The 13,436-nt window shown below is 61.4% G+C and overlaps 1 protein-coding gene across 14 annotated transcripts in view; it reads right to left on the bottom strand.

Annotated features, from left to right (window-relative positions):
• The window catches only part of PCBP3 (poly(rC) binding protein 3), a 213,490-nt gene that overhangs the window by 15,289 nt on the left and 184,765 nt on the right, over positions 1-13,436 (bottom strand). For 7 of the 14 annotated variants that reach the window (XM_059921739.1, XM_059921738.1, XM_059921742.1 and 4 more), the window contains 8 exons: positions 11,961-12,115; positions 9,849-9,872; positions 8,673-8,705; positions 8,240-8,356; positions 7,271-7,402; positions 6,341-6,469; positions 3,114-3,257; positions 209-250 (listed from right to left, as the gene is read on the bottom strand). In XM_059921739.1, coding sequence (XP_059777722.1) covers positions 209-250; positions 3,114-3,257; positions 6,341-6,469; positions 7,271-7,402; positions 8,240-8,356; positions 8,673-8,705; positions 9,849-9,872; positions 11,961-12,115 — 776 coding nt within the window. The remainder of the gene's footprint in view (positions 1-208; positions 251-3,113; positions 3,258-6,340; positions 6,470-7,270; positions 7,403-8,239; positions 8,357-8,672; positions 8,706-9,848; positions 9,873-11,960; positions 12,116-13,436) is intronic. The other 7 variants (XM_059921744.1, XM_059921746.1, XM_059921745.1 and 4 more) reach the window with 3 other exon arrangements.

Here is a 13,436-nt window from a genome sequence, read left to right as displayed (position 1 = left end):
CATCAGGCCAAGTCCTCCACAGGAGCAGAATTAGTGCTAAGAGATTCAAGGTTATTCAGGGCCATATGGATATGACACAGGTCAGGAACACTGAGAACAGTATTAATATTATAGTGTAATATTAATATTAGTAGCGATTGACAGCAGCATGCAGGTAGGAGGGAAGTGGTGACGAGAAGAGAGGTGAAGGGACAGAGTAAAAACTCACATCTGGGTGGGGGATGGCGTACTGTCCCTGGATCGTGTAGGCCTAGAGAGAGAGAGACACCGTCAGCTCGAGAAGCGGCAGCCACGTGTCCCCCACCGCGGCCTCCCCTGCGGGACGAGGGCCCTCCTCAGGGAGGGCTTTCCTGTGAGCAGGCCCCGGGCCCTCTGGTTAAGGCCTTGCCCCTTCACGTAGGAGAGGTGACCCTCCCAGGGCCCGGGGTGCCGAGATGGGGGGCAGGGTCCTGGCATCGAGCCTCCCGGGTCCCTTGGTGGCTGGAGCTACAACCAGACACACGATGGGGCGGGGCGGGGGGGAGGGGAAGGACCAGGCAGATGGCTTCCGACTCTCACCCCCCTTGCTCCCCAACTGACAGTATCTAAGAACGATCCGCTTGACCGTTGCCATAGATTCACTGATTATTAACCTTTTGAGAACTGAATCGGCTATCAGAGTAAACACTTTCAGGAAATATTTACTCCAAGAAACCCAAACAACAAAACAGAAAACTTTAAAAGGTGACTCAAAACCAATTTTGCGAACGCCAGGTTAAGTAAGAAATGCACCCAAATCAGCCACAGGTTGGCCGATTGTCCTCCAGCCTCAGGGGACCGGGTGGCCGTTGTGACGTGGGGGCAGCGTGCTCTTGGTGGCACAGCTCCCAGAGGGGGCTTGTTCTGCCGTCACCGTGTCACTTGCCTTCAAGACAGTGACTCGGAGCAGCCGCAGCGCGTGTGTGGGCCCCGGAGCCTCTCCCACTGCCCGCCCCACCTGCCTCAACAGTCCCTCAGCCGAGATGCTTCCAGAAACTCACAGCCAGAAAACAAACAAACCACACAGAGTCGAGGGAGAGTAAAGACAAAGACCTGCCACTGGGACTCGGTGAGGTGGAGCGTGCGGCACCAGCCACGCTAGGCCTGCAGGTGGGGCGGGCGCAGAGCCCCCATCTCGGGGAGGCCCGGGCACCTCGTGGGGAAGGAAAGGAAGCTGATGAGAAACAGCACGCACCGGGGAGGCTGTGCGTGATCGGGGCCGTGGGACGCCACCAGGCACTGCGCCAACGTGTCCCCGAGTGTGACAGGCCCTGGGACAGTGCTGCCCATGTGCTCCCCGGCTGGCAGTTCTTTAGCCCAGACACTTTCAGTCTCTGACTTATCTTTTCATCACTCAGGTGTTATGGTTTCTAGTTCTACTGGAAGTGCACGGGCCGCCTACCATCATTTCAGGGCAGAGGTACAGACGGACGACAGGTCACAGGTTCCGCCTGGATGAAATCTTTACGGACCGAACCTGCTGGGACGGCAGGAAGTGCCTCTCGGCGGCGGGGACGCGCGGGCGTCTTCACGGGGACACGGGGACAGGGCGAGGCGAGGCTCTGAAGCCTGGGTGTGCAGCGCGTCCTGAACGCGGGCGGGGAGGGCCCGGGGCCTGGTACAGTGGCCCCTCTGCCCGCTACCTGCAGCGCCGCGGTGACCCTCCTGTGACTCTGTCCCCCGCCGGCGACCAACACTAGTCAGTCACTGGCCACACTACCTGTCCCCAGGGCACAGGCGCTGGGTTAAGGTGCTGAGCCCCTGCGAAGCCCACGGTGGCGGTGACCTCGCCGTCCTGACTGGGGGGTGGGTGACGCCCTGCTTTGCCGGCCGGGGCTGGGCTGGGCCCGGGAGGCTGCCAGGCTCTGGCTCGTGTTAACATGCCTCCCCTCTGAATAAAGCCCATGCTTCCCCGTGTGGAATCATCGCGAGCTTGCTCGCATGTTGGGGCTGAGGCCACGCAGGTAACTAACCTGCCGCTGATCACGGATGTGCGGCAGGAAAGGAGCTCTGAACGAGGCGGGCCGTCTGCGGCTGCCCTGAACCATGGGGGCCGCTGGAGCCGCTGCCCCCCTCTCCCCGGGGATTCACCACAAACGCTGCCGCAGGAGCTCAGACCCTGCCCTCACCTCACGGGGCTCAGCGGGAGAGAAACCGGACGAGGTTCCCTTACAGAGCAGAGAAAAACGTGGAGAGTGTGTATTTGCCTCTTTTCCTTCACGGCCCTCCCATCCTGGGTCATCTGGGAAGTCTCTGTCTTAACTCTCCCTTGAACAAGGCACACAGCACTGCCGCCTGGACGCAGAGCTTCTCCTGGCACACTGGCCTGGCCTTTTCAAAGTCCCTCGACCGCGGCTGCCGTGACCCTGCTGCGAAGGGACAAAGCGAGCTCCTGGCGGACGCCTCTGAGCCCAGTGCCCAAGGGCAGATGACAGGGCACAGCCCCCCTGTCGGCCCCTCCAGGTTCCGCTAAGCCAACCATTGGCCTCAGACAGAAATCTCCATGACCCCTGGTTCCCAGGCCCTCCCTGGCGGGAGGGAAAGCTCAGGGGCACCCACCAAAACAGCAGGTGTGTGAAGTGGCCATGGCCGGCCTGCGGGGCCTGCAGCCGGGGTGGGGCAGGGAGGAGGGAGAGGGTCGTCCCTGTAACGGGACGCCCAGCTGGCCTCTCCTTCATCCTTGTCTCGTCCCTCACGTGCTCCTGGGGGAAACTCGTGTGTGGGAAGTTGGGAACGTGTATTTCAGGGGAGATGGGGCCAGTTCTTACAGTCGTAGTTGCCTCAACCAGGAGTCATAAAACCCCTGGTAATGCTCCCGGCCCTTCCTGCCTCTGAGCTTCCTAAAAACACAAGGAAGCTAGACTCGGGCGGTGCTGCCCGGCTGAGCAGGCCTGAGCCCGGACCAGAGTCCTCCTGGGCCCAGCCTCCACAGGGCGTCCGCCTCGGCCCTTTCTGTCTGCGGACGCTGCCCGGCGGGTCTCTCTCGCGGTGGTCCGCGTCCACCCCAGGGCCGGCTGCGGGCCGGGAAAGCTCTGCGTCCAGCGTGCGCAGGGGACACGTGCACGTGAGAAGGGAGAAAACCTGAGTGCACTAACGGGCAGCGGCGGGGGCTGCAGTAAAAGGCTGAGGTTGGCAGTGGAGGCCGAGAGCGGGTCGGCTCTTACCTGACCACCTGCAAAAATGACAGGGGTGGAGGCGGGCTTTGGGCGGTAGGGAATGGTGGCACCTTTCGGTGGGGACTAGGAAAAGGGACAGGAGAGGGAGAGAGAGCGTTAGAGCAGCTTCGCAGCCTGGCAGTCGTGAGGTCTCCTTCCGAGCCCCCCCCGCGCCGCCCCGCCCTCCCCAGCCCCCAGGTCCTCCAGGGACCACGGCCCTACACACAGCCCCAGCAGGAGGCGGCGGGTGACGGGTGAGGCGGGCGGATGCGTCCCTGCCCGCGCACGTGACCCTCCCCAGGTGCCAGCACAGGTGCCGCGTTCTGAGAGGGGCGCGCCCCCTCCTTCAGTCCTTGGGAAAGATCCCCCGGGGACTCGGTGCCAGTGCCGGGGCTTCGTGTGGCCTGGGCTGATGTTCAGTCGACATCATCACAGGAAAGTTAGAAACATCCAACTTTACTATTTAAAAAAAGAGCCATCATTTAATGCACCTTAGAGTCCAAATGAAATAGTCCACAGTTGTGATGCAATTTGCTACAATTTCCTTTCATTATTCTGTGTCCAAAAGTATAGGATTCATATCTTGGGGTGAACGATATCCTCAAGCACCAGAAGTCGGCCAGATTCTGATGATGTCAACCTGACCCCTTGGTCAGAAGCCATCAGACCCTCCCCTGTCCCCTTGCCTGGGTGACCGTCTTCCCTGGGAGCAAAGTCCACAGGGCTGGGCCCGGGCTGTTGTCGGGAGTCCTGAGTCAGCAGCACCACCAGCCAGAGACAGAGCTCAGGCACCAGGGCAGCCTGTCTTTGCTGGGAGTTCCTGAGGCCATTGCCCACCCAGGCCCAGCCACCAGGCGGTGTGACCTCAGAGTGACACAACCCAAGACACACACAGGGAGGTGGGGACAACAGAGGGGGTGGCAGCTTCAACTCTGCAGCCCAGGCCACACCATGCGACCTTGTCCATGCTGCGTGCCCTTGAACACACTGTGTGACCTTAGATGTGTGCTGTGTGACCTTGAACACAGTGTGACCTTGGCCTACTGTGTGACCTGGAACACACCATGTGACCTTGGATGTTCTGTGTGACCTTGACACGTTGAGTGACCTTGGCCTGCTGCGTGATCTTGTGGAGAGCAAGAGGGGCTGCTTCGAGGGCCGGTGTGCTGACCCCGTGTGGGTGACGCTGGGCTCCCGTCCTCCCGTCTCCGGCTCATCTGAGGTCGTGTCCAGGTGCCTCTACAGCCGGGTTCTCTGTGGTCTCGGGGCGATTAGGGGTCACCGTGCAGGAAGCGTGACTACCCTGAGTGACCGTTTCCGCTGCGAAAGGAGGACTCGGTCCAGCTGCTGCCCCCACTCCATCCCTGAACTGGGGGGTGGGCTCCCCGCTTCTCAGCCTCAACTGTCACCTTGCTCCATGGTGCACTCCGACCCCGCCGACGGCAGCGCCTGCCCTCCACTGGCCCTGATGGCCATGACGCCCAGTTCCCTTCGAGCTGACCTCTGGTGGAGGGAGGCCTTCTGAGCACACGCCCCCGACCCAGGGCTGCAGCCCCGACCCTCGCGTTCTCCACCGACCCGCCACACCTCGAGCAGCCCCTCCTTCCTTCGGTAGTGATTTCATGGGCGGAGCCCCCCACCCCAGAGCCCGAAACTCCAGTCACTCTTCATTTAACATCGGACGAGGGGCTCCTAGCTGCGGTGACGCTTCCTCCCCCATAAGTGGCTGCTCCGGCCTCCGGGGGCTTCGTGACACCAACGGCAGGAGGCCTTGTCCCCGTCCCTCGAGGACCGATCACGCCTGCCCGTGTGCTTCAGCGTTCGCCGTTTCACGGCCCTGGGGGCACCAGCGCCCCACAGCCAACGGGGTCAAGCTCTCCTGTGGGGTCACGTCTGACCACAAACGTGGCACAAGCAAGGCCACGTGGGAGGGGTCCTGAGGAGCCCACATGTCCTGTTCTGACCTCGTCGGGGACATCGGAGGCGGCGTCCCTCCTGGAGTGGTTCACGCCATCCCGCCTCGCCTGGGCACTGCCACCCACCAGGCCGCTTGGGCATCTGCCACACTGGGGGTGCCGGGCCCTGCTCGCTACCCACCCTCACGGCCCCTCACGGTCCTAGCGCCGGGACTGAAGAGAACACTCATCCTCACCGTGACCAGCGTGTGGGGAAAGCTTCAGAACGAAATATCTAGAAAAATAGTTTTGATTTCCCAATATCATACTTCAGGAAAATAAAAACGATACAAATTCTTTTTTAAGGAGTTGGACATGGTGCTTTAACACCATGTCAAGTACAAAAGAGGGAGAACCCACCGCTGCCCCCCCCCCCCCGCCCCCGAGGCTAATTCCTGAGGGAGACTGCTGTCACCTCAGGCAGACCCTCCATCAAGAGCTTCGGGCATGGGGGGAGGAGGGCCCAGGTGGCCGGGCCACCAGCACAGGTATTGAAACCTTTCGTCTGAGGCACGATGACTTCATTTTAGCTTAAGAAAGACCAGCAACTATTATTGATAGCTTCAATTAATCTTGCAGCAGTTTGGGTATTGATTGAAAGTTAAATCTTGGGTTTTTTTCCCTCAGATTTTCAAGAGAGGTTTTTCCTGCTCAGCTGTGCCTTCCTTGCTTCTCCTTTGGTTAATCCTTTTGTTTACTTCTTTCTGTCTTCACAGTTGGGGCATTTTCGTGTGCTTTTCCTAAGTCCTGCCCATTGTACCTCGGCAGCGTCTCTGACGCCCTCAGGCTGGTCCCGTGCAGTGGGGTCCTGTCCATGGCGTGGGCCTCTTCACTCCATCTGCATCTCCAGCCCAGACCTGGCCCCAGGGCACACCTGCACCACTTTTAAGGACTGACCCTTTGCTGAACGCCCCTCACACCATGGACTACTAACTCTTGATCCAGCTCCAGAAATGAGGGGAGGGGCTCATGCCCCCCACGTTCTCCGTTCTCTCCCCAGATCCCCAGTGAAGACGACCGACCCACCCGAGGCGGCAGGAGCCGGCGGCTGCCCTCCCACGGAGCCTGCAGGCCGTCCCTGAGGCCCGCCCTCACGCGACCCTGACCACCTGAATCCTCAGGGCCCCGAGGCCTCCAACGCTCAGAAGCCCCGGCCGGCACGGAGTGAGGGGCAGGCTGGCGAGGAGCCCTGGACTTGTTGACAGACTGTACCTCCAGCATGACCACACAGATTTGCTTGACACACTGGATGATGGCGTCGGGGGTCCCCGAGATGGTCACTGCCCGCTCCGTGGAGTTGGGCAGCATGTCCCCCGCCACCTGGACCTGGGCTCCTGTGGACTGGAGAGACCAGACGTTGGAAGGGGCCCCACCGAGGGGGGCAGTGTGCACTGCAGCGGCACTTCCTGGGTGCCCCCGGGGGCGTCGAGGGCACGGCACGCCTTGGGACGCCCCCCGCCGCTGCCCCAGGTCACCCCCCACGCCCTTCCTCCGCACGCTCCGTCTGGAGCCCCCGGGGCAGCCCCATCCAGCTCAGCCCGCCGCTGCCAGGGCACCGCGGACCTGGAGCAGGGCGGGCGACGCTGGGTGCGGAAGCGGCATCTCAGGAGACAGAGTTTTTTTTTCAAATATGTGGAATTCTCTCTCTCTGTGGAGTTTGAGGTCACAGAGAAAGCTGGATCCCAGTCATGGGGCCTAAAGAGTGCGGCCGTCTTTCCTGGAAGGAATCAAGCCTGGGGGCTGCCATCCTTTGGGGGAAGGAAGGCCTCGGGGTTTCCTTGGGAGATGAGCTTGTGAAGGTAAGGTGGGCGCCTCAGGCAAGCCCCACCCCAGCTGGGACGGCTCAGCGACTCTCAGGAAACGGGGCCCGGCAGTGGGAGCGGCAGCCTCCCGGGGGGCAGGGCCCGGGCCCTGGAGCCCAGGACTGGGTGGGGGTGCCACGGCCGCGTGCCGGGAGTCAGGCCTGGGCTCCTCTGCGCGACGCCCACAGCGGGGGCTCCCACGGTCGCTCTGCCTTGTGGCTCGTCCCTCCCCTGCTGCAAGCTCTGTGCTGCACGGTCTGCAGGGACCCGGCTAGTGCTCTGCCCTAGGGACATCCTGACCCGCCCGGCGCTCGGCTCCCGGGCGGGGAGGGCTCGTTACCTCCCTGATCTCCTTGATCTTGGAGCCGCCTTTGCCGATCAGGGACCCGCACTGGCTGGCGGGGACCACCAACCTCAGCGTCACCGGGGGCTTGCTGGTGGCTGGGCTGTTGCTCATGCAGTTAATGATGTCCTGGGGAGGGAGAGGCACGTGCGTCGGCCGCGAGAGCCTAGCAGGCTCCCTGTCGGGGGTTGGGGAGACGAGGACGAGGGGGAGGCAGAGGCACGATGGCAAACGGCTGAGGGTGAACAGCGGGAGGACACGGTGGCCGGGCTGGGCTGGTCACAGGGGCTGCGCGGCCAGGCCAGGCTCAGGGGACGAGGCGGGGCGGCTGGAGAACACAAGGGGACCCCCAGACGTGCACATCTGGGCAGTCGCGCTGCTGCCGCAGGGTGGGGCGCAGACCCCCAGGGTGCCTGGACGCAGGGTCTGACCTCTGTCCCTAAGGCCTGGCGGGCAGAGAGGGGCTTGGACAGAGGGTGATCCATTTGACAGAAGGACTTACTCCCCAGCTTGATCACCCTTCAAGTAAAGACACCAAATGCATCTCCAGGTAACTTTTAGCAATTTCAAAAATATCAGAAACACATAAAAATCTTAAGGTTGAACTCTGACAGATGTACACAAAAGTGCACAGACACATAAATGCATGTAGATTTCCCAGGCCTGGGTCTCCCTTTGTCCGTCCACATCTGAGCCAAGCTAAACACACTGGGGGTCAGCTGCTGTGGACAGGGCTGAGGCCTGGACGTGGCCGCTTCACTGCCAGCGCCAGGCCTTCCCTGAGGACTCGTGCTCTGGGGGCAGGCCCCGAGGGACCGCTCAGTGAGGGAGGGGGGCCTTGGGGGAGGAGGGACCCTGGCCTGTCACCAGGTGGACCGGAGGGGGCAGTCCCCGGGGAGGCAGAGGAGGCAGAGGGGCTGAGACGTCCCCTCTTCTGGGACAGGGCTCCCTAGGGGCGCCCCTTACCTCCTCAAACTTGTAGGCGATCATGGCAAAGGCCTTGAAGATGGCGTCTGTCGGGCCCGTGATGGTCACGATTCTTTCTGGGCAGTTTCCTTCCGAGATGTTGATCCTTGCCCCGCTCTGGGAGGGAGGTACGCAGACCCCAGAAACTGGATTAAAGCCTTGGGGCCGGCAGTGGGCTGGATCCTACTGACCACTGGGGACTCCTGCCGGCTGGCGGTGCCCGAGCCTCGGCACTGATGGCCGGTCCTGTCCTACTGTGCTGGCTGTGACCCGGTCGTGACCGGGAGGGCACCTGAACTGCTGGTGTGCGCTTCGGGGCTCCGCATGGCCACCCCTCGCTCACATCCCTGCCATGCGGGACTCCCGGCGGGACTCCTGGCCTCCTCCCTCCCGCCCTCCCAGAAACGGCACGTGGCTCAGGGCGCCAACTCACCTCTTCACGCATCTTCTTCACGGTCTCTCCTTTCTGGAACAGAGGTTCAGACAAGGGAGGGGGTCACTTGGGCTTCCACCACAGGCACGGGAGGCCGGGCGCCCCAGCCCTCGAAGGTGGGCTCTGGGCCCGACATGCGTGACTCCCTGGCCCGCCCGCCACCTCGCCCAGGGCACAGGCTGTGGGCTGGGCAGACCTGGCCCCAGGGACCTGATGCGGCTCCACGCTTGGCCTGGGCACCTGCTCCACGGGGCGGGTTTGCGCCCGTCCCCCAGCCTCACAGCCGGCAAAGTGGGGACGAGGCCCTCGGGTGATCCCACGAGGAACTTGTGAAAAGAAGCCTGACTCTGAGCTCCGGGGGTTCCCCCACCATTCAGGGACCACGAGGAACCAGCGAAGCCAGAGACGGTCGCAAGGAATGGGGGTGCGGGGTCCTGGCCCACCTCTCTCCTACACGCACCCAGCTTCCAAACCAGCGCTCACTTTCCCCAGGGGAACGCTTCTTTGAGAACGGACTCACCACCACTCAGGCCGGAGGTGGGAGACTGCTCCCAGGAATGCACGTGGGAACTGGTACTGAGCTCTCAAACCCGGGAAGGAGGACTGGCCACCAGGGCAGGTGGGCGGCGGGGCTGCCTCGGGGGACGACTCCCCAGCTCCCACAGGGCTGGACAACGGGAAGCTCTGCGACCGGCCTCATGGGGGTGCAGCCTGAAGGCGACGGGGCAGGATTCCAGCGGGATCCTCACTGCTCACCTGGCACACACCGTGTGCGGCTCACCCCCCTGCACAGGGCTGCTCCAGACCTCGCTGTCCCTCTGAGATACCCCGCTAGAGGCAGAGTTCACTCAATAATTACCTTCCTGGGACTTCCCTGGTGGCGCAGTGGTTAAGAATCTGCCTGCCAATGCAGGGGACAATGGTTCGAGCCCTGGTCCAGGAAGATCCCACGTGCCGCGGAGCAACTAAGCCCACGCGCCACAACTACTGAGCCTGTGCTCTAGAGCCCGCGAGCCACAACTACTGAGCCCACGTGCCGCAACTACTGAAGCCTGCACGCCTAGAGCCCGTGCCCTGCAACAAGAGAAGCCACCGCTCACCGCAACTAGAGAAAGCCCACGCGTAGCTACGAAGACCCAAGGCAGCCAAAAAAATAAGAATAAAAAAAATAATTACCTTCCCGATGATGCTGCCAACTTCCTGTGGGAAAAGAATCACAGAAAGATGACGTCACAGAGCAGAAGGAGCAAAACCCCTGCGACAGGCGCCACAAGGGCGTCCGCCTTCCAGGTCACGCACGCGGACGGGAGGCTGGGCGGTCGGGAGGGAGCGGGCAGACAAAGAGAAAGAGAATGGCCAGCTGCTGTCCAGATAAACATGCCAACAGGTATCACCTGTGCACTTAAGCCCTCAAGGAAACCCTGCAAGAAATGGATGAAAGATAAAATCTCCCCCAATGATTCTGTGATGTATAAAAATTTAGCGCTGCTATTGCTATTTGAGTTTTTTTAAAAAATGTAGAACACTGAAAAACTCTGGAGCACACCGCCATGGTTCTAAAGCCTGGGTCCCGCAATGGTTCAGACTCGCTCCCGGCCAGGACTGCCCGTCGCAGCACTGCCCAGCCTGGGACAGACCCACAGGCTCCGCCACGGCACCTCAGGGAGGCGGGGCCAGCCTGCTTCTAGCTGCAGAGAGCGGCTTCCACAATCAAACTCATCTTCCTCATTACAGTGAAGCCCTCAGGGATCACAGTGTCCTGGGAAACGCCTCAGTTCTGCGAGGCCAGGAGGGCGCGTGTGCAGCAGGGGCTGTGGCAGCAAAGGGCAGCTGGGCATGGGGTGGTGGCCCCTCCGGCAGCCAGGGCGCCTCACCTCCCAGGGGCAGGGTTTGATACTTGCTGTGGCAGCAGCTGCTGGAGGGGGGGCCGTGCGTCTGACCTCAGACTGTCCTCCACGGTATACACCCAGCTTCTGACAACCTTGACCAAATGCTACCCACCCTGGGAGCGGGAAAGGCGGTCAGCATCCCTCCATCACGGAAAGGGAGGCTGTAGGTGTGAGCACCAGTTTCCGGAAATCTAGGGAGAGCAGTGCCCCAGGCACTATGCCAGCCTCTGCCGTCCCCTGGGTTTCTCATGGCACAAACACCAGAGAGAGGAGCCAGGATGAACCCTGTGCTATTGGACTGGAATAGGGGGTGTGAACTCGCAGCCCAATTTAGAGATAAATATGGAAATAAATAGCGCGCAAATGTGCGCAGACATAGGTGTGTATGATTACACGCACCCACACCCACACACACAAGCGCACGCGCGCACGCACACACACAAACACATATTCCCTAGCTCAGTCTGGGGCCCACAGCAGCCCAAAAGCCGTTGAGCACCCCACGTGCCCACCTCTGGGGTCTAACACCATCCCACCATCCTCCACTCAAGGGAGTCGGGTTCTCTAGAGAAACCGCTGATTCCAGGACCAGTGGGAAAGTAAGGATGAGCGACAGCGGTGTGCAGAGAGGACGTGCAGTCAGAACGGTGGGTCCCCCAAGAGGACGCGGGCCAGCTCGGTGGGGCGACCATGGCCAAGTCAGGGACAATGTGAGCATCAAAATCAATAATGACAGTGCGGGGACAGCATGGGGACAGCATGGGGGGTGATGCGAGCAGAACAGCAAACCCTGTGTCCAGGAAGCCACGAATGAAGCAAGGGTGGCACACAGGACGTTCATGCAGCACCTAAGGACCCGCCAGCAAAGACGCCCTGATGACTGTGGAAGAGGAGTTGGGGAGACGCCCAGCAGGTGCCCCCCACCAAGTGACACCCTGAAATCCGGACTACCTGATAGGAAAGCTTCTGTGACACTCCTGCCAACGGTGAGGAAACGTCAGAAAAAGCCAAAGTGAGGGACATTCTTTCTACAGAAGAACTGGGTGGGAACTTTGCTTTCAAAGCAAAAGGCAAAGGAAGCGTGGGGAGCGCCTGTCTGAAGGGCAGCCCTGGGCTGACCCGTGCACTTGAGTGGGGCCCTAGCCACCTGGCCGGCACGTGTGCATCAGTGTTAGTGTGCTGGAGGAGAACGCCCTCACATGTAGAAAATACACACTAGGGCACAGGGGATGGGGCAGCAGGCGGGCAGCTCAGTCGCGAAAGGTTCTGGGAGAAACGTAATCTGGACGGCACTGCAGCTGCTTTGTAAGTCGGAGATTGCTTAGAATTTAAAAAGCCTAATACGAAGCGAAGACCCCTGCGGTGGGCGTGCCCCCCCTCCCCCCTCCCGCCCCCGCACCTTTCCGTGCATCAGCAGGCGGATGGTCAGCGTCACGTTCAGGCCACCTTCTGAGACCTTGGACTCCATCTTTCTTCCAAAATGTAGCTGGGGGTGGTGGCTCAAGGTGCCGAGGGTGCCGTGAGGAAGGACAGATGGGGCCCAGATGGTGTCACCTGGCAAGGGAAGGCACACGTCAGGTGACCGGGCCTGGGCGGGCAGGTGGGTCGGTGGGCTGCCGCCTTCAGCATCGCTGCTGGGGAAAGGCAGAGGCTTCCTGGGCACCCCAGTCAGCACGAGGAAGGGTTGGCCCCGGGACTCACGGTGTGGCACCTGTGGGGGCCTGGGGTACATGGCAGGGGGGATGGGCCTCAGGGAAAGCCCGCCAGCGAGTGACCTGGCCTCACTGCTGACTAACGCATGGTCCTGGGCCTCAGCGTCACCTCTGTGATGAGGGACACCGGACCAGCTCCCTCAGCCGCTGGAGGGGAAAAGGGGTGACCAGCAAGCCTGGGGACCCCCGTGTGTCTGCTCTGCTGTCACCCTGGATCTGCCCATTTCCCACCACACTGGTGCCAGAATCCTCCCCTTCACCCTTAAAAAGCCAGGAGATTACAGATCTGTGTTCCCTTTATGTCTAGAGTCGAGATTCCTTAGTTATCCTCATTCTAAAGTGGACTCAGTCTCTATTAACTAAACTGCCAAACAGCTGAGTGTCCCCCTTTATAAAGTTTTCAGAAAACGCTTTACATCCCATATCACGGGTCCGCTTATTGTATAATTTCTGCAGTGTATCGGTTCAGCACTTCGCCCGCCAGGCAACATTTAGGCTCCGTTTTAAGATTTACAGGCAAGGAATGGTCACAGTAGCGGACCTGAAGGACGGTTGGAGAGCGAGGTGCGCGTGCGGGTGACTGAGCCTGACTGTGTGGAGGACAGAGCCGAGAGGCCCCCGCCCAAGGTCCGCACAGCGTCCAGGTCCGAGTTCAAACGATCGGAGTGGCCCCAAATGGACACGGCTCCCTGCCACGCAGACACCCTGCAGCAGCCCTGCAGAGCCCTTCCTAAGCTCAGGGTGCGCGCCAAGGCTAAGGTGCCCGCACCGACGAACCGGACGCGGGGGTCCAGGCGGGGATGCCACGCCTCCTTTTAATTAGAAACATCTCCGCCAGGGTCTGGGGCCATCTGTTATGTAAATGTCTCCAGCCCACGGTGGAGAAAGTGGGTCAGCGAGCGCCAGGGGTGCTCCAGGCTGCAGGCCGTCAGCCGCCATCAGTCACACGGGCCAGTGAGCGCCGGCCTGCTTCACGTGGCCACGAGTGGGCAGCCCAGGCCTCCGTGGACCCTGGGCACGGAAGCAGCCCCGGGGGCTGTTCAGGTCAACCGGACTCAGTACCCCGATCCTGAAGAACCCACCCTGAGATGGCAGGCGAGGGGCGCCGGGAAGGTGGGGGCATCCTCTGGCCATCCCGCCAGGACCCGGGACACCTCCCATCA

This window comes from Balaenoptera ricei, chromosome 4 (genome assembly GCF_028023285.1).
Source record: "Balaenoptera ricei isolate mBalRic1 chromosome 4, mBalRic1.hap2, whole genome shotgun sequence".
Lineage (NCBI taxonomy): Eukaryota > Metazoa > Chordata > Mammalia > Artiodactyla > Balaenopteridae > Balaenoptera > Balaenoptera ricei.
This window is presented reverse-complemented; position numbering and strand designations above follow the sequence as displayed.